This window comes from Nyctereutes procyonoides, unplaced genomic scaffold (genome assembly GCF_905146905.1).
Source record: "Nyctereutes procyonoides isolate TBG_1078 unplaced genomic scaffold, NYPRO_anot_genome, whole genome shotgun sequence".
Classification (NCBI taxonomy): Eukaryota; Metazoa; Chordata; class Mammalia; order Carnivora; family Canidae; genus Nyctereutes; species Nyctereutes procyonoides.
Window position 1 is genome coordinate 7,662,660 of NW_026575140.1, and position 21,574 is coordinate 7,684,233.

Below are 21,574 nucleotides of genomic sequence, written 5' to 3' on the forward strand. Positions count from 1 at the left end.
TTTTATCTAAATGTTGAATTCTCATTAAAGATGTCTCAAAACTAGACGAACCCCCCAGTATTTCTACTCCTATATATACATATATTCAAGAGAATTGCCAATATGTTGCATAGAAACTTAAATATAAATACTTAGAATAACGTTAGTCATCATAGCCAAAATAGATGAACAACCCAAATAATCATCAACTGTTACATGGATAAACAAATTGGGATCTATCCATACAGTGGGATTTTTAGCCATAAAAAAACAATAAAGTACTGATACATAACACAACATGAATGAACCTTGAGAACATGGTAAGTGAAAGGGATCAGCATACAGTGTCCAAAATCAGCATTCTATAGAGGCAGAAAGTGTATTAGCGGTTGCCTCAAGTTGGAGGGAGGTGTCAGTGGGGGGTGACTGCTAATTGGCATGGGGTTTCTGGAATTAGTGATGGTGATTGTACAGCTCTGTGAACATACTAAAGAACTTCTCAATTGTTTACTTTAAAAGGGTGAATTTTATGTATTTTATGCATAACTATATAAATTATTATATCTTCAATTTTGGAAATGTAGAAGAATCCTGTGACTATCAGGATGTTTGATTTAGCCCTTTTGAACATATTTAAAACATTTTTCTATCAAGCTCCTGGAGGACAAAAAGTAAAAAATAAAAAAAACAGTGCTTCCCCCATTTCACACAGTGTCCTAGGACCCTGTAGGGTGTTGGAGGTGTACCAACAAAACAAAACATTTTTCCATCAATTATTCCTTCTCAGTTTTTTAAGCATTTTTTATTTTGCATTTTAAAAATTTAAATTCAGTGAATTAACATGTAATGTATTATTTATTTCAAAGGTAGAGCTCAGTGATTCATCAGTCTTATTTAACACCCAGTGCTCATTACATCACGTGTTCTCAATGCCCTTCACCCAGGTACTCCATCTGCCCTCCCGTCTCCCCCCACCATTGAGCCTCAGTTTGTTTCCTATGATTAAAAGTCTCTTATGTTTTGTTTCCCTCTCTCACTTTCTTTGTCTTGTTTTATTTTTTCCTCTCTTCCTCTGTTTTAAAATTGTGAAATACCTTTTTATAAGAAGAAGATAACAGATATTACACCAGTTTAAGAAGTAGGACATTTATCTCTGAAGTTCCTCTTGAAACCCCTTTCCAGATGGATCCTATTCCTAAATCAGTTCATGCATTTCTTTATATAAAGTTTTATGTGTTTTCTCTGGTTTTGGACATGTTATAACATTGCATGTATTCTCCTGAAAATTGCTTTTTTCAGAGGTCAACAGTAATGTCTTAAGTTTGATCCATGTATGGCACCCCTGGGTGGCTCAGCTGTTGAGCGTCTGCCTTTGGCTCATGGTGTGATCCTGGAGTCCTGGGATCGAGTCCCACATCGGGCTCCCTGCATGGAGCCTGCTTCTCCCTCTGCCTATGTCTCTGCCTCTCTATCTCTCATGAATAAGTAAAATCTTTAAAAAAAAAAAAAATCCATGTAACAAAAGATCTTTCATTTTTACTTCTATGTAGTTTCACTGTATAAACGTGCCACAGTTTATTAACTATTTTCTCACTGGATATTTGGGCTGTGTCCAGTTTTTGGCACTACCAAACAATAACAGAGCTGCTATAGTTCTTATCACCTGGTGGACATAGATAAGAATGTTGTAATTCTTAAATTTTGTTAATTTGGTAGATGTAAAATGGTATCTTGGACTTTGGATTTGAATTTGCCTGATATTTATTGAGGATATTACAGGTCATTCACATATCCTTTTTTGTGTAGTATCTTCATGTTTTTGCCCATTTTTTTTTCCATTGAGTCAGTTTTCGTTTTCTTATTGCCTTATAGGATTCTTTCTGTGTTCTGGATATCAAAGTGATTTGGGGAAGTGCCTCATTTTTTCCTATTCCCCAAGTGTGTGTCGTATAATTTCACCTTTCTTTGAACATGTAGCTGAGTTCATTTCTGAGACCTTCTGGGCAGAGGTTTTGTGGGACTCTTAATTTCTGCTATAATCCTATTTATGGGTACAGGGACCATTTAAGTTTATTTCTTCTTGAGGTAATTTTCTTGATTTATGTTTTTCCAGGTAAAAAGAAAAGCCCTCAGTCTGTTTCTCCTTCACTCTCACAATGTTAACCACTGTCAAAACACTTTTTACACCACATGTGTGAGTTTCCCATATATCCACCAACTCGTTGACATGAACTGGGTGTTCTTAATTAAATTCAGTTCTGACAGTAACTGGAGTTAGCGTAGACCCTATATGTTAAAGGCTCAGTCCCATAATACTGCCCCCCACTTCAAATGCTAATTGAAAGTAGGAGGTGCTTAGGAGTCCACAACTTCTGCCTGACTTGGCTACAAATCAGAAGTTCCCATGACCCCTATCTTGGATTTGATCATTTGATAGAGCAGAACTCAGAGAAACACTCAACTTACGTTTACTAGTTGATAATATAACAACGGATATCATAAAGGATACAGATGAACATCCAAGTGGAAGAGATACATGGAGTAAGGTATATATAGTGAGGGATGTGGAGCTTCTGTGTCCTCTGTGGACTTGCCCCTGTCCCAGCTCCTTTGATGTGTTTGGCGACCCAGAAGCTACCCAAACCCTTCAGTATTTGGAATTTTTATGGAGGCTTCACCACACAGGCTTGATTGATTATTCCATTTCCAGCCCCTCACCCCTGTCTGGGGAATGGAAGTGGGACTGAAAATTTCAAGCTTCTAATCATGGCTTGGTCTTTTTGGACCAGCCTCTATCCACGAGCCACCAGGAGTCCCTTCCTTAGAATAAGAGATAGTCCTATCACCCAGGAAATTCCAAGGGTTTTAAGACTTCTGTGTCAGAAACTGGAGTCAGAGATCAAATACAAGAACAAAAAGTACTCCTTGTGAGCTTCTTACCACTTTTTTAGGAGTTTTATGCCAGGAACCAGAGGTAGAGACCAATATATATTTTCCCTATTATTTCACAGTAGGATTTTATTTATTTCACCCAAGTTTTCAAATTTGTTGACATTATAATACCGTGTTTCTGCATCTGGAATTCTATCCCTTTTAAAAAAATGTATTCCCACTTTTATTTATTTGTACATCTCTGGTGTTTTAGTCAGTATTCCCAGAGTAGTTTGGCTTTATTGATCTTTTCAGTTGTGTATTTGTTTCCTGTTTCCCTAGTTTCTGTATTTTTTTTTCCCTTTTTGGGGGCTTAATATGTTTTTCTTTTTTTTTTTTTTAAGATTTTATTCATGAGAGACCCAGAGAGAGAGAGAGAGAGGGAGAGGGAGAGAGAGGCAGAGACACAGGTAAAGGGAGAAGCAGGCTCCACACAGGGAGCCCGATGTGGGACTTGATCCTGGGTCTCCAGGATCAGGCCCTGGGCCGAAGGCGGTACTAAACTGATGAGCCACCTGGGCTGCCCATATTTCTTTTTCTTAATATCAGTAGTAATCTCATTCATTTTTCATCCTTTCATCTTTGTAAAAGTTAAGTACTTAAGGCTATATATTACCTTCATTGCCTATCTTTTGTGATTTCAGTACCTCTTTTTCCACTGAGTATTTTTCTTGGAGTTTAAAATAAGTTTAAATTTTTTCATACTAAACTATTCCCTTTCCCTTGACTGTCATCCTCATAATGTATTTTATTTCTCTTTCATTTATCATCCTCAAAAAAATTATCTTTCCCTACCTTCATTTCCTTACCTCCTACTTATCTTTTGTATTCTACTATATTGAAATCATAACCTAAAATTTGGACAGTCAGCTATCCACTCTCCTTGATACTGTTTTCTTTCTTGGCCTGTGTGATTGTATTTACCTGATTCTCGGCACATTTTTTAACTGTCCTCATTCATCTTTTTTTATTATTATTATTATTAATTTTTCTGGCCCTTAAATATAGATGTTTCCCAAGGTTCTGTGGTTCAGCTTTCTTTTCATTATATTCCTTCATTCTAGGAAATCTCATCAACTATCATATTTCTATCCATAGGCGCATTATTTTAAACTTCTAACATGTGCTTTAAAGTACCCACTAGGGGATCCCTGGGTGGCGCAGCGGTTTGGCGCCTGCCTTTGGCCCAGGGCGCGATCCTGGAGACCTGGGATCGAATCCCACATCGGGCTCCCGGTGCATGGAGCCTGCTTCTCCCTCTGCCTGTGTCTCTGCCTCTCTCTCTCTCTCTCTCTATCATAAATAAATAAAAATTAAAAAAAAATTATTTAAAAAAAAAATAAAAAATAAAGTACCCACTAAATAGTGCATTAATGTCCCACTGATACTTAAAATATAAAAACATGTCAGACTTAACAAACCAGTTTATCTCACTGGGTCCCCCAACTTGATTTAATAATGTCACATCTTCCTCTTCTTAGGCTGGAAACCATGTGTCTTTCTCCTTTAAAATACAGTTCCTTGAGCAGCCCCGGTGGCTCCGCAGTTTAGCGCTGCCTTCAGCCTGGGGCATGATCCTGGAGACCTGGGATCAAGTCCCACATTGGGCTTCCTGCATGGAGCCTGCTTCTCCCTCTATCTGTGTTTCTGCCTCTCTCTATCTGTGTCTCTCATGAATAAATAAATAAAATCTTAAAAAATAAAATAAAATAAAACAAAACAAAATAAAATACAATTCCTTCCAGCTCCTTTGATCCTGACCCATGCCTCCCTGTCTGCAAGGAGTATCAGTTCTGTTTCACAGTTTGTTTTTTCTTAAGATTTTATTTATTTATTCATGAGAGACACAGAAAGAGGCTGAGACATAGGCAGAGGGAGAAGCAGGTTCCTCACAGGGAGCCTGATGTGGCACTCATTCCCGAACTGGGATCTCATCCTGAGCCAAAGAGATGCCCAACTGCTACCCAGGCATCTCAGCACAGTTTATTATTATTTTAAACATTTTATTTATTTATTCATGAGAGACAGAGAGAGAGCTGGAGACATAGGGAGAGGGAGAAGCAGGCTCCCTGCATGCAGGGAGCCTGATGTGGGACTCAATCCCAGGACCCTAGGATCACGCCCTGAGCCAAAGGCAGACGCTCAGCAACTGAGCCACTCAGGCATCCCTGTTTCACAATTTATTAATTCATCAATTATTTGTGAAACAACTGTTAAATGACAGACACTTATCTAGGCATTGGGAATATAATGGTGAATACAATCTTCAAGTTGCTTGCTTTAATGGTCTACATTCTAGTGGAAGCAGACAATAAACATATAAACAAATCAGTGAACAAAATAATTCCATATAAAAGTACTATGAAGTAAGAGTGATATGATAGTAACTGTATATTGAACTATTTATATCAGCTGGTCGAGGAACGTCCTCAGCAATCATATTATAAGCAAAACAAAAAATATGAGGAAGACTTAGTATCTCAAAGCTATCCCTTTCTATTATAAAAATTCATTTGTGCCTGAATATAATAAGTATGTATGTATGTATGGCAGTTTGATTATAGAATTCATTTAACCCAGAGCTTTATTTTTGAGACCTTTGATTTAAATGGAATCATGTTAAATGGTAGCAGTTATTGTTTCAGATGAGACTGCAGCTGCGAATATTTAAAGCCCATTCTGAAAGCACCATCAGTAATCCCAGTTTAGGCCCCTTAACATGGCTTTTAGGTCACAGTCTATTGCCTTTCTTTCCAGCCTCGTTTTTTACTGCTCCCTGCCCACCAACACAGCTGCTTATGGTTCCCTGTATCGTGTAATTTCTTTTCATCTTGGTTTTGCTCGTGCTGTCTCTTCTGCCTAGACCACCCTTCCCTCGTCACATCACTTAAATTCTCCCTTATTTTTAAGCCTCAGTTCAAGAACCCAGGAAAGCTTCTTGTCTCATACCCTCACACTAAGACTAGGGTAAGGACCCTGACTTCTGTTCTCTTGGCACCTCCAGAGTTCACCTTTTTTAGTTATTGTAACCGCCACATTTTATTATAATGAACTGTTTATATTTGCCTTCATCCACAGACTGAAGGTAAGAGTATCCTATCTTCATTATCTCAGTAACCCAAAGTGCCTGGCACGTCAGGAATCAGCAAATGATTGTTGAACTGAGCTGTATTTCTGTGTAGGCATAGCATTTGAGTGTAGTATCTCTTTTGCGCTAGGGTAACCATTATCTAGTTATTTATTGGACTGGAAAATGATAGTCACAAGTCAGAAGATGTTTGATTGAGTCTTTTTTGATATCTTCACAGACCAGATGAAGTCATGCTAGCTGTGAAGATACATGTATGGGTTAGTCAGTGGGTGAATACCTGTGACTTACAAAAAGAATGCCTTAGAATACTCACATCAGACTGGAATGAGAGCTTTAGCAGTTGGGGTTCTCCCCAGATGAACAGTTCACTTAGGATGAAGAGACAGATAATGTGCTGGCCAGATCTTTGACACAAATCTGGAAAGCCTAGCAAATATATTCAAAGACATCAGTGTCTAAAAAGATCTTAGCAAGCCAGGCAATCCAAGGCTACTAGGGCGAAATTAACCTAATAAGGGTTGGGGGGAAAACACGTAAGTGCAGTGTAGAAGTTTGAACTTGGCAGTAGGAAATATAATGGATTGAGGGAAATTTGCCGACTATACACTGAGTGTAGGTCAGTATGGTGCACTCACCATTCAGATGCAGCATCTTGACATAAGATGGCAGGAGCCTTCATCATTGTCTACCATCTCTTCATTTCCCACCTGAGCTGTTCAGTTCTGGGCTTGGTACATTTGGAGAGATATGGTCACACTGGAGGACTGTTCAAAGAGTGGGCCGGAAGGCTAAAATACTGTGTAGTAGTTAGATGCAGAACTGAGGATACTAGCCAGTAGAAGAGGAGACACATGTAAGCATAGCTGTTTATAAACATCTGGACTACTGTCCTGGAGAGAACCACTCAAGATGTTTTGGATTGGGGGGCTGCAAGGAGTAGTTCTTAAACCAGTGATGGGATACTATAAGGAGGCAGATTTTATCTATCATGAAGAGTTTTCCAGCAGCAATCACTGTCCAAAGATAAAATGGGTTACTTGGTGAGGAAATGAGTTTCCTTTTACCTAAGGTAGACAGATGGAAGTTGACTACCACTTGGTGAAGGTGCTCTCAAAAGGTTTTCAGACATCACTTAATAGAATAAACTGTGGGGTCTACTAACTCAGACAGCCCAAGATATTTCTCCCCATTTTTTCTCATGGGTACTTATTTTCATAATGGAGGTCAGTGAGAAAAAGATTCCCTTTGCCAATAAGCTTGTGATACTAAATACATTAGATTTTGTTTATATATTTTCTGACTTAAATTATTTTTAACTGTAAATTGTTTCTTTCAATAGATGGACGACCTCAGTGGGAAGTAGAAGGGAAAATAATCAGGGAAAAATGTCAAGGGGTAAGAAATTTACTTTATTTTTTTAGAAATATTTAAGACGCTTAATGAGAAAATTGGATAATGCTACCTGTTGTTGTAGATGAAGAGTCTTTTATCTATTGAGTGAAAGAAAAGTAAATTCAAACTTTAAGAAGTTTGCATATGAGATAGGTACTTTCCTGGCACTAAAATTAAAGTTTAGGATAGATAAGCAATTGGTGTCTTTCCCTTTTATTAGAAGGTTCTTACTGATGTTATTATTTACATATTTCTCTGAATTCAGTGATGAAATAAAATAAATTCAATAAAGAACATTTAATGGGCAAAAATAAGGGGGAGAACAAACCCTCATGAGTTTGTGTATTTAGCATGATATTTGCATCTTTTCAGCATTAAGCCTTCCAGGATTCAACACTAAATGGTGCGGTCCCTTCATCCTGGTTGGAATGGAGATAGAATCTTCTGTGGGGTAGAGAATAACACTTTGCACAGTGCTCTCTCAAATATCTGGAGACATTAGATTAAGAATTGCAGGGACGCCTAGGTGGCTCAGTGGTTGAGCACCTGCCTTTCCCATATCGGGCTCCCTGCATGGAGCCTGCTTCTCCCTCTGCCTCTGTCTCTGCCTCTCTCTCTGTCTCTCATGAATAAGTAAAATCTTTTTTTAAAAATGATTAAGGATTAGAATTGGTTTAGGACAATTTTTCATTCTGCTTGTGTAAAATTATTTCTTATGTGGGAACAGATTATATATAATGCCAGTTTAGAACACTTTGAATATGAAATTTAAGATAAGAAGTCTAAACTATAATACAACTCAGGAAATATGAAAACTGATAGAAAACCAGAATAGACTTCCACTTAAGATCAATAGTAACATGTATTCAGTAGTGCAGAGTATCTCACCACAAAGTATATATATGACTGTTTTTATTTCTGCTACAACTAGAAACCCAATTGGATGACAAAAAGGCAATTTCTCCTTACTGGTTTACTTTAAAGACTTTATCTCTGTTGAGATTAGAATTCTATAGAGTAAATCTCCAGATGACTTACATGACTAATTGATGTGCATAATGATCTATGATGGTAGATTTTGAATAGTTAAGACTCATGAGTTGTGCTGAGTTTAGCAGGTGCGTGTTTCATTTGTAGTTCTGAGTGTAACACAGTCTTGCTTTCTATGCTCCTTAGGCTCACATTGTCCTTGAAGTTCCTCCATATCATAACCCAGCAGTTACAGCTGCAGTGCAGGTGCACTTTTATCTTTGCAATGGCAAAAGGAAGAAAAGCCAGTCTCAACGTTTTACTTACACGCCAGGTATGGGAAGTTGTGATGATTTACTATAGAGATTGTTTTCATAATGAATAGAAACATAATGAATTCAGTGAAACCTGTATGGAAATATTTAGGGTGGAGTGCTTGTAACCAGTAAAAATCCCAACATATGCCTAATCTCTCAAGTTTGTGTTGACTTTAAATATTAGATGTGATATTAGTTGTTATTTTTTAGTTATTTATTACAAGGAAATTAAAAGATTGAATGTAGATTTTAAGTTTATTTTTCAGTAGCTGCCAGAAATCACCAGTAATACAGTTAAGGGCAGGTGTTTGTGAATATATGTGAACTCTGCTTATGTCCTTAGCACTGCAAGAAGGCAATGTGTTCATCTCAGCCATTTCCAACCATATGAAAAATCTCCCATGAGGTTTTCATTTGGCAAGTAGTGACTGTAGCATACTAAGGGCTGTGGGGGATATAAAATTGTTACTAGAGCTTCTGGTTTTATGGATGTACCCTAACAAAGGAGGCTTCCATACTGCTTTCTGCAGTAGTTCAAATGCTGTAAATTTCCAGGTCTTGGTTGTGACACATAAATATTACATGCAGTAATCATGCTGATGTTTACATACTTGGAGAACAAATCTTTATAGAGGCCTTCTCTTTATTAAGCACTGTATTAATCACCAGAGCATAAGATAATAAAAAAATACACAGTGAACTTTATTCTCCAAAACTTAATTCTTGCAAAAAGTTTTATTTTTAAATTTTTTAGGATTTTTTTTATAGATGTTATTTATTTATTTTACAGAGAGAGAAAGCACAAGCAGGAGGAGAAGAGGGAGAAGCAGGCTCCCCACTGAGCAGGGAGACTGATGTAGGGCTTGATCCCAGAGCTCAGGATCATGACCTGAGCTGAAGGCACAAACTGAGCCACCAAGGTGCCTCAAAACTTTTACTTTTTTTTTTTTTTTTTTAAGATTTATTCATTTATTTCAGGGAGAGAGAGAGAGACACTCTCAAGCAGACTCCCCATTGAGCTCAGAGCTTGATGCGGCGCTTGATCCCACAACCCTGAGATCATGACTTGACCCAAAATCAGGAGTCGAATGCCCAACCGACTAAGGTACCCAGGCACACCCCTTCTTACAAAAACTTTTAAATGGTTTATAATAAATGAAAAAAATAAACACTTAAATGTGAGAAGGTACTGGTTATTAATGGTCATTCGTCATTCATATTCTTTGAAGCCTGACTGGATTTCACTTTTTGCCTCTAAAGGCCATTTATATTCCCGAATCTGAAAATTAATATTATTTGATCATGTTAATACATTACTTGGTAATAAAATATTTCAGACCATTTTCAAATAGGAAGATTTTGGTTAGCCATTTCAATATTAATTCAGTTAAGTATTTGAGGATGCCTACCAAGTGGGCAAAACCTATCTCAGTTCTTTCATCATGGAAGTTTATCTAGTGGGATAAACAGAAGCTAATGAAATCATTAAATAAATTACTAACAAATTTATAATTAGAAACAAGGTGAGAACAACACAGGAACCCTTGCGTAGGCTAATTGGTTGAGAAAAGGCTTTTATGTGAAAGTATATTATTTCTTTTTTTTTAAGATTTATTTATTTATTTATGATAGACATAGAGGCAGAGACACAGGCAGAGGGAGAAGAAGGCTCCATGCCGGGAGCCCGACGTGGGACTCGATCCTGGGACTCCAGGATCGCGCCCTGGGCCAGAGGCAGGCGCTAAACCGCTGAGCCACCCAGGAATCCCCCCTTTTTTTAAAATATTATTTCTTTCTTTTTTTTTTTTTTTTTTAAGATTTTATGTGAAAGTAATACTGGAGTTGATAACTTGAAAATAATAGTTTATGGACATATATATATATATCCATAGTGCCTATATATGTGTGTGTGTACATACATACATACGGTACAATTGTAAGCCCTTTCTGTATATATTCTTTTAATCCTCATAATAGACCTATAAGGTAGGTTATTATCTTGTTTTATAGATGAAGAAACGGAGTAGCTAAGTAATATGCCCAGGGTCTCACAGCATTTAAATCTGAGCCAAACGTCATGCATAGGCAATCTGGTTCCAGAGTCTAGGCTCCTAACTGTTATGCTAGACTACATCTCAGGTTTGTTCATTTATTTAGCAAACATGTAGAACATTTAGTGTGTTCTAGGTGGTATTCTCAGCAATTTATACATAATAACTAATTTATCTTCTCATAGTACTATAAGATAGATAATATTGCCTTCCCTATTTTGCAAACAAGTGAATCCATGTCACACAGCTAATAAGTGACAGAAATAAGAGAACTTATTTCTGGCAGTCTGGCTGTAGAGTCTATATTGTTAATAACTGTCTTAGAGAAAGTGAGGAAGAACATTCCAGATAAAGGCAGCAGCATATGCAAAGGTCTTATGGTTGTTTGGATAATGGAGTATTAAAAGAATCTTGTCAACTAAGTGTCCAACTCTTGATTTTGGCTCAGGTCATGATCTCAGGGTCATAGGATCAAGCCCTTCATTGGGCTCTGTACTCATGGTGGAATCTGCTTATCCCTCTTGCTCTGCTCCTCCTCTGACTCTCTCACTGTCTCTCAAATAAATAAAATCTTGGGGGGAAAAAAGAAGAAGAAGGGCACATTGGTGGCTCGGTCAGTTAAGTGTCTGACTTTTGGATTTTGGCTCAAGTCATGATCTCAGGATTTTGAGATCAAGCCTTGTGTTGGGGTCTGTGCTGGGCATGGACTCTGCTTAAGATCCTCTCTCTCCCCTTCTCCCCCTTGCTCCTCTCTTAAAAAAAAAAAAAGAGTTGTAAGAAATGAGCTTTAACAGAGAAGTAGCGTGATCAAATTTGTATTTTTTTTTTAAGACTTTATTTGAGAGAGAAAGAGCACAAGTGAGGTGGGGGAGAGGGAGGATCAGAGGGAAAAGGAAGCAGACTCCTTGCTGAGCAGGGAGCCTGATGTGGGGCTGGATCCCAAGATCCTAGGATCATGACCTTGCTGAAGGTAGGTGCTTCATCACTGAACCATCCAGGCACCCATCAAATTTGTATCTCAAAAACCATTTTCAGGGGTGCCTAGGTGACTCAGTCAAGCATGTGGCTCTTGATTTGGGGTCGTGAGTTCTGTCCCCACATTGGGCATGGAGCCTGCTTTTAAAAAAATAATTTTCCCTACAATATATGAATGTATCAAATTAACATATTGTACACATTAAATTTTAGAGTTATATGTCAAATATATTCAATTAAAAGAAAGTTTAAAAACCATTTCCCCCCTATTTCTTCTGTCTTATAAGGTTTCAATGACCAGTTCAGTCTTTTCTCAAATTACTAACTGTGGAGAGTAAGATTTATATGGCAGAGACCCAAGAAGGTTAAAAAGGTGATTCACAGCATTAATGATAATAAAATTGAATGGGCTTTAGTTGGGAGAAGGAACAGGAGTGAAGGTATGGATGAACACGATGGATGTATATTAGGCAGGTTTGTACATTTAGTAGTGAAGAGTTTAGGGAGTTTTCCATATGATAGGATCAACTTTTTTTCTTTAAAGAATAGCATGCAGGGACACCTGGGTAGCTCAACGGTTGAGCAACTGCCTTTGGCTTGGGGCATGATCCTGGGATACGGGTTCGAGTCCCACATATGGCTCCCTGCAGGGAGCCTACTTCTCCCTCTGCCTATGCCTCTGTGTCTGTCTCTGTGTTTCTCATGAATAAATAAGTCTTCAAAAGATAAAGAATAGCATGCAGTCTTCTGTCTGAGCAGAGTGGGAGTGTGGGTGCTTTGGCAGTTTGAATAATGTGGATAAGTTTGAAATAGTTGAAAGGCGAGAATAGGGATGCCTGCAGTTGAATGTTTGCCTTCGGCCCAGGGCGTGGTCCCGGAGTTCCCGGATTGAGTCCCACATCAGGTTTCTGGCATGGAGCCTGCTTCTCCCTCTACCTGTGTCTCTGCCTCTCTCTCTCTGTGTCTCTCATGATTAATAAATAAAATCTTTAAAAAAGAAAGAAAGAAGGGGAGAGTAAGTTACCACAGAAACATAATAGGATTCTAAGCATGACCAAAGGGCACCTTTGATGTTGATACTCATGAATTTATCAATATTAATTTGCTGTATAACTTTCTTAAGCAGCACTAAGATTCTTTAGGGTAGATAATAGGATAGTAGGGTTCCTTTAGGGTGATACTTACTAAAAACACACAGTCTAAGAACGTTATCAAATGCTATGAAGATGTGAGAGTGTAGAATCTAACCTTAATAAGAAGGGAGAGGGCTTCTGGGATTGTTTAAAAATAAAAAAGCAGGGATCCCTGGGTGGCGCAGCAGTTTAGCGCCTGCCTTTGGCCCAGGGCGTGATCCTGGAGACTTGGGATCAAATCCCACGTCAGGCTCCCGGTGCATGGAGCCTGCTTCTCCCTCTGCCTATGTCTCTGCCTCTCTCTCTCTCTGTGTGTGACTATCATAAATAAATAAAAATTAAAAAAAAATAAAAAATAAAAAAATAAAAAAGCAATAGAAGAGGATCAGCAGATTAGAGGTTTTCATTGTTACCATCATAGCGGTAGTAATTGAACAGGCAAACAGAAAGGAGAGAATATAATGCCTCTACATTATCAGCTCATGAGTTGGGCAGACAATATAAAGGCAGAACCCCAGAGGGCATTATATAGGAGAATGGAAATCAGTGAGGCCCCAGAGTGCAGAAAAAATACTGCATTCAACTACCGTCATCACTGGCCTTATGATTGACAATACAAATCAGGTGGGATACATAGAATAATAGATTCAAGAAGTATTTGGGGGCACCTGGATGGCTCAGTCAGTTAGGCATCTGCCTTAGGCTCAGATCATGATCCTGGGATCCTGGGTTCCCCATGTTGGGCTCCTTGCTCATTGGGTATCCTGCTTCTTCCTCTTCTTCTGCCCACTGCTCATGCTCTCACTATCTCTAATAAATAAATGAAATCTTAAAAAAAAAAAAAAAAGGAAGTCTTTGGGTAGTCCTTATTTTGGTTGATTACTATCTTTTTTTCTGTAGTATTTGGCTTTTTTTGTTTTGTTCTAAATGAAATTTTAAATAAAATTTTTATAAAAGTGAATACGTTACTATGAATTTATTTTTTTAAAAAGATAAGTTGAGGGCAGCCTGAGTGGCTCAGCGGTTTAGTGCCACCTTCAGCCCAGGGCACGTGATTCTGGAGACCCAGGATCAAGTCCACATTGGCTTCTGTATGGAGCCTGCTCTCCTCTGCTGTGTCTCTGCCCCTCTCTCTTTCTGTGTGTGTCAAATAAATAAACAAACAAACAAGTTGAGGGACGCCTGGGTGTCTGCCTTAGGTTCAGGGCATGGTCCTGTGGTCCCAAGATGGAGTTTCACATGGGGCTCCCTGCAGGGAGCCCGCTTCTCCCTCTACCTGTGTCTCTGCCTCTCTCTGTGTCTCTCATGAATAAATAAATAAAATCTTAAAAAAAAAAAAGTTGAGGGGTGCCTCAGTTGGTTAGGTGTCCAACTCTTGGTTTCTTTTTTTTTTATTTATTTATGATAGTCACACAGAGAGAGAGAGAGAGGCAGAGACACAGGCAGAGGGAGAAGCAGGCTCCATGCACCGGGAGCCCGATGTGGGATTCGATCCCAGGTCTCCAGGATCGCGCCCTGGGCCAAAGGCAGGCACTAAACCGCTGCACCACCCAGGGTTCCCCAACTCTTGGTTTCAACTAAGGTCATGATCTCAAGGTTCTGGGATTAGGACCTGCATTGGTTCTGCGCTCAGTGCAGAGTCTGCTTGTCCCTATCCCTCTGTACCTCCTCAGCTCATGTGCTTGCTCTCTCTCAAATAAAAAAATAAAATCTTTGGAGGAAAAAAAGAGGAAAAGAGACAACTTGAAAAAATATTTTCAAGTACCCTACTTGTCCTCTGCTCTGAAACTCTCATTCTATCCTTCTAGATCCTTTTGTGATCCATTTATAATGTAACATTTTAAAATAAAAATAAGACCACAATATATATAGTATACTAGTTTTGTAACCTTAACATTTTTATTTTTTACTCATGAGCAGATAGAGTTTTACAGAATTTAAGTAGCTTCTTGTATTCTAGTGTGTGATACTTATATTAGAGTTTTGTTTGATTAATTTGTATGAATTATTTATATTAAAGATTTTCGCCTTTTATTTGTTGCGACAATTCTTTTTTAAATTTTAGTTATAAAAATCTTAGATATTCAGGGGTGTCTGGGTGGCTCAGTTGGTTAAGTGTCTACTAAGTTGCTTGTTTTTTATTAAAGGGTTTGATAATTTGTTACCTTTTTGACAACCCTCCAGCAATAGGAATCTGATCAATATCAATATCCAATCAAAGAATAATCAGTTGCAAATGGCTGTTTTGAGGTTTTTTTTGTTTTAATTTTTATTATTGAAGTATAGTTGATATACAATGCTATGTTAGCTTCAGGTGTAATAACTTTTTTTAAATTAGAAATTATATTTAGCCTTCTTTGTCCCATAGTTAGTTTATTTTATAAATTGAAGAACATTCCCAGTATAAGTGTATGATTCACAAATTACCTAATCAGGAGCCCTTCCCAGTGGTGTTGCCTGAATATCTACTCAGCCTCTAGCTTCAAAACTTCTGATGTGGGGGCGCCTGGGTGGCTTGGTGGTTGAGTGTTTGCCTTTGGAAGCTCAGTCCATGATGCCAGAGTCCTGGGATGGAGTCCCACATCAGGCTCCATGGGAAACCTGATGTCTCTGTCTGTCTCTGCCTATGTCTCTACCTCTCTCTGTGTATCTCTCATGAATAAATAAAATATTTACTTAAAAAAAAAAAAAACTTGTGATGTGGGAACCCTTTCTTCCATCCCAGTATACCTGAAGCTTTTGAAGGAATATACCTCCCTTTGAAGCCTAGCAGTAGTTATTTGTACTGGAGGTACCATCTGAGCTCTGGTTTTGGAATAGTGGGGCTTTGGGGGACAACATTAGAATCAAACTTTCATGTATACTATATTATCTATGGGAAAGTATATTCTATGCTCTAAGTAGTTGACTGGACAGGCTTTTGGATTGTGGTTTTCCAGTCTCCCGTTGAGAGAGAGAGCCTGCCTTACAGTCAGGAGATCAGGTCTCAGTTCTGCCACAGAATGTACCCACTTATTAATCTCTATACAAGGAGGATATAAGTCTAAAAAGGCAATGGTTTTCAAGTTATTTAAATTGTTTTACTCTTCAGATAAAGTCTTAGGCAAAAAGCCAATATATAAAAAGGGTGAAATCTAGTTTGGGTATTCTGGTTATACTGGAAGAGGAATCCAGAGAGCTTCTATTCTATGGATGCTACTCTTCCACATCCATTACTTGAAGAAGAGAAGAGAGGTTTCTTACGATTTGAAAACCAGTAGACCAGTAGATTTTTCCCCCCTGGATCCCTTTATCCATAACATTCTAAACTTGAGAATGACCATATTTAACACAAAAGGTAGAGTTAATCTGTTTCTAAATCTAAAATTAGGTAATCTAATATTCAACTCATTCTAGATATTATAAGGTCTCTTTAACTGTATCTCCCTCTAAGTAAAAACAAACAATCATAGACCAGCAAAGAGGGCTTCTTAGTTTTGATCAGGTTGGATTCTTAATCCCTATAGACAAAAAAAATGATAGTTTATTTGGCAAAGTGGAAATATACTCAATTTAACAAAGCAGAACTCTCAATCTGAGTGCACATAAAAAACAGGGATTTGATCATGCAAAAAAGGTGGATATGCTGTAGTTCTCAGTCCCTCTGTCTCCTTTTTAGATAACCAGCCACTTATGTAACCAGGGGCCTCACCTCCTCCATTCAGGACTAATTGAGAGATGAGAGGCTTTCTTAATATTCTCCCTCCTTTACATGAAAATGTCATTCTGGGTATAGCATTTACTGTGCCTTGGGACCAGAATAGAAGCTAAAGTAGAAGAGGGAAATAGAATCCAGTAGTAGTACAGGTAGAAAGTTCTAATTGTGCCAGAGTCAAAAGAAAATTAAGTACATTAAGACATAAGAGAGGTCAGAGTTGTTGGGCACAGTGAACCATATTTGAAATACCTGGGCAATGGGTGACGGGCACTAAGGGCACTTGATGGGATGAGCACTGGGTATTATACTATATGTTGGTAAATTGAATCTAAATTTTAAAAAAGGAAAAAACAAACAAAGGAATACCTGGGCAAGAATGAGAAACTGGAGACAGGCCTGGTTTAGGAATGTTAGCATTGGGGCAGAAGCAGTAAGAAGACTGGTGATATGCTTTCTCTCTGTTTTAAGGGTTGTCTTGTTAATTAAGGGTGTACTCATGTGTCACTTGGCAGATTTAGAGACTAACACAGGTGAATAATGAGCTCATTCTGTTCTTGAGAAAAGTGTTGGGATTCCTGGGTTGCTCAGCGGTTTGGCTCCTGCCTTTGGCCCAGGGTGTGATCCTGGAGTCCCGGGATCCAGTCCTGCATCGGGCTCCTTGGATGGCGCCTGCTTCTCCCTCTGCCTGTGTCTCTGTCTCTCTCTGTATGTGTGCCTCTCATGAATAAATAAATAAAATCTTTAAAAAAAAAAAAAAGTAAGGAGTAAAATTTGACTTGGTCACATAAGTAGGTAGTAGTGTTTAAAAAAAAAGTGTCAAGTTCAGATGCACTCCCACACAAGTGCTCTGTTAATTACCTACTCTATAATAAATATACTATTAGGGGGCTATTTTAATTTTTACATACTTTCATATCCTCTAATTGAGACCATGCTTATGTGAAGAGACTTGTACTTGGCAAGGTTTCAGTAGATGATCTGATGAGAGGGTGCCTTGGTGTCTCAGGTTAAGTGGCTCAGGTCATGATCCTGGAGTCCTGGGATGGAGCTCCACTTCCAGCTCCCTACTTATCAGAGAGTCTGCTTGTCCCTCTGCCCTTCACCCTTGCTTGTGCTCTCTCTTTCTCTCTCAAATAATACCTTTAAAGAAAAATAGAAAATAAATAGTCAGATGAGGTTTCACTATGCTTTGGTTCTCATTGTTATTTTGACCTAGAATGAAGTACTTACATTTTAGTGAAGATCTTGAAATTTTTAATGTTAGTTTAAGGTAGTGTAAACGTGGAAGGAACAAAGAGATACAATTTCAAGAAAATTATTTTTATTTTTAAGATTTGATTTTAGAGAAATCGAGCAAGAGCAGGGGGGAGGGAGAGGGAGAGGGACAAGCAGACTGCACTGAGCGTGGGGCTCGATCCCAGGACCCTGAGATCACAACCTGAACTGAAACCAAATTTTAGGATGGGTCTATTTCTGCAAAAAGAAAACATTGCTGGGGGCACCTGGGTGGCTCAGTGATTAAGCGTCTGCCTTTGGCTCAGGTCATGACCCTGGGGTCCAGGGAACGAGCTCCTCATCGAATTCCCTTTAGGGAACCTGCTTCTCTCTCTGCCTTTGTCTCTGCCTCTATCTCTGTGCCTTTCAAGAATAAATAAATAAAATACTTTAAAAAAAAATGGAATCAAGAGTCAGGATGTTCAGCCCAGGAAAATTATTTTTAGAGGAACTTTACCACTTTAATAGGAGGATAAAGTAGATAATTTTTAGAGAAGTGGACTGAAGTATTTCCCAAGAGAAATGAAATCTGTTGTTTTGACACACAAAAAATTAACTGATGGTTTAGTTTTGATAAACATTAAAATAAGCAAAATACATTCATTTCTACAAATTTGTTCTTTAGTATTATTTTTTGATTCTATTGTAAATGAAATCATTTCCTCAGTTTCCTTTTCAGATTGTTTATTGCTAGTTTATTGGAAGATAACTGATTTCTACATGCTGATTTTGTGTCCTACAGCTTTGTTGAATTAGTTTATTAGCTCAAACAGGTTTTTTGTACATTCCAGTACTTTTATTGATCCTTCATATTCCTCATGCAATTTGTATCTGTTGGTGATTGAAGATCAGATGAGGTACATGTGAAGATCATTGTAAACTAGAAGCTCTATGAAGATTAGATTAGATCTCTGGTATATGGTACAACATGAAAAATAGGTGACTGGTAGGTTACTGCTAGGGTACCACCAGAGGTCTCAAATTCAAGGTTTTTGGTCTTGTTTTTGTTTTTAAGATTTCATTTATTTATTTGAGAGAGAGAGAGCACGCAAGCAAGAGAGCACAAATGGGGAGCAGCAGAGAGAAGCGAAGAACTAGATTCCCACTGAGCAGGGAGTCCAATCTAGGACTGATCTTAGGACTCTGAGATCATGTCCTGATCCAAAGGCAGCCACTTGGGATGTCTGGGTGACTCAGCGATTAAACGTTTGCCTTCCAGCTCAGGGCATGATCCTGGAGTCTCAGGATTGAGTCCCACATTGGGCTCCCTGAATGGAGCCTGCTTCTCCCTCTGCCTATGTCTCTGCCTCTCTCGTGTCTCTCATGAATAAATAAATAATCAAAAAAAAAAGGGGGGGGGGCAGCAACTTAACTGAGCCACCCAGGTGCTCCTTAAAATTCAAGGCTTTTACTAGGCCATAGAGTTTTGGAGGGTTTTATAAAATCATTTATTTTTAAAAAAATCATTTATTTTTGAATATATAATATATATACCAGGTTGAAAACACTAAAAAAAATATAAAAACTTTCATAGAATAGAAAGTAAATCCATGGGGAATCCCTGGGTGTCTCAGCCGTTTGGCGCCTGATTTTAGCGCAGAGTGTGATCCTGGAGTCCCGGGATCAAGTCCCTCATCGGGCTCCCTTCATGAGCCTACTTCTCCCTCTACCTGTGTCTCTGCCTCTCTCTCTGTGTGTCTTTCATGAATGAATGAATGAATGAATGAATGAATAAATAAATAAATAAATAAATAAATAAATAAATAAATAAATAAATAGTAAATCCGGGGCACCTGGGTGACTCAGTTAAGCCTTTGGTTAACCTGAGCCTTTGGTTCAGGTTGTGTTCCTGGGATCCAGGGATCAAGTCCCACATTGCGCTCCCTACAGGAAGCCTGCTTCTCCCTCTGCCTATGTCCCCCTCTCTCGTGTCTCTTATGAATAAATAAATGAAATCTTAAAAAAAAAAAAAAGAAGAAGTAAATCTGGCTCCTGCTGTTATTCCCTAGTCACCTAGTTTCCATTTCCAGCAGTTACCAGTTTCATGACATCTTTCTGGAGATATCAGTACCTATATAAGCAAAAACATGTGTACATGTATTATGCATTAGTATATATACACACATGATACTTTTATTTATTTTAAGATTTTATTTATTCAGGAGAGACACAGAGAGAGAGACAGGCAGAGACACAGGCAGAGGGAGAAGCAGGCTCCATGCAGGGAGCCCGACATGATAACTTTATAAGAATTTTGATATGTGTACATTGTTCTGCAACTCACTTTTTTTGTTATTTAGGAATGTTTTAGAGATCTTTCCACTTCACTTCATAAAGCTCTATGAAGTATTATTGTTTTTTTAACTTGAATACTTCTAGAGCAAGAACTCTACTCCCTGTTGTCTTTTGCTTATTGACTTCACATATTTTATAGTATTTGACTTCTCTGAAGGCATTTGAACTTTTAACCCCTGGCTTGGATGCATCCTTATAGTTATGTAGCCTAGAATGAAGGCCTTTCATAATCATTGTATATATTATGTAATAATATTTGTTTTAATCATTTTCTTTTTAGTTTTGATGAAGCAAGAACACAAAGAAGAGGTTGACTTGTCTTCAGTTCCAGCATTGTCTGTGCCTCATCCTGCCCAAACCCAGAGGCCTTCCTCAGACACAGGACACCCACGTGATAGTGTACTGTCAACACAGAGAAGCTTGGTTTGTCCCGTCCAGCAAACATATGCATCCATGGTAACTTCATGTCATCTGCCACAGTTGCAGTGTAGGGATGAAAGTGCTGGTAAAGAACAGCAAATGATACCTTCTTCAATCATGCACCAGCCTTTTCAAGTCACACCAACACCTCCTGTGGGGTCTTCCTATCAGCCTATGCAAACTAATGTGTACAACGGACCAACTTGTCTTCCAGTTAATGCTGCCTCTAGTCAAGAATTTGATCCGGTTTTGTTTCCACAGGATGCAGCTCTTCCTACTTTAATAAATCTTGGCTGTCAACCGCCATCATCCATACCTTTTCATTCTTCAAATTCAGGCCCAACAGGACATCTTTTAGCTCACACACCTCACTCGGTGCAGACCCTGACTCACCTGCAGTCATTGGGATACCATTGTTCGAACACAGGACAAAGATCTCTTTCTTCTCCAGGGACTGACCAGGTCACAGGCCAGCCTTCCCCTCAGTTACAACCCATTACATATGGTCCTTCACATTCAGGGTCTGCTACAACAGCTTCCCCAGCAGCCTCTCATCCCCTGGCTAGTTCACCACTTTCTGGGCCACCATCTCCTCAGCTACAGCCTATGCCTTACCAATCTCCTAGCTCAGGAACTGCCTCATCACCGTCTCTAACCACCAGAATGCATTCTGGACAGCACTCAACGCAAGCACAAAGTACAGGCCAGGGAGGTCTTTCTGCACCTTCATCCTTAATATGTCACAATTTGTGTGATCCAGCTTCATTTCCACCTGATGAGGCAACTGTGAATATTAAGCCTGAACCTGAAGAGCAGGAACCTAACTTTTCAACAATTGGTCTACAGGACATCACTTTAGATGATGGTAAGTTTATCTTTATATTCTTGAAGCAATGAAGATTCGGAAACTTCCTTCTCTGATAGTCCTAAAAAGGTCACCATGGATTGCTTACTGGTATATGGCATGTGATTGGGCTTTTTTTTTTTTTTTAAATGGTTGTTGTTAACTAGAAATATATTAATATAGTTTCAAGCAGACATGAAAATCT

The 21,574-nt window shown here is 38.6% G+C and overlaps 1 protein-coding gene across 3 annotated transcripts in view; it reads left to right on the forward strand.

Moving 5' to 3' along the window:
* The window catches only part of NFATC3 (nuclear factor of activated T cells 3), a 139,224-nt gene that overhangs the window by 84,603 nt on the left and 33,047 nt on the right, over positions 1-21,574 (forward strand). For all 3 annotated transcript variants that reach the window (XM_055307215.1, XM_055307216.1, XM_055307214.1), the window contains exons 7-9: positions 7,341-7,396; positions 8,570-8,696; positions 20,386-21,390. In XM_055307215.1, the coding sequence (XP_055163190.1) occupies positions 7,341-7,396; positions 8,570-8,696; positions 20,386-21,390 (1,188 nt within the window). The remainder of the gene's footprint in view (positions 1-7,340; positions 7,397-8,569; positions 8,697-20,385; positions 21,391-21,574) is intronic.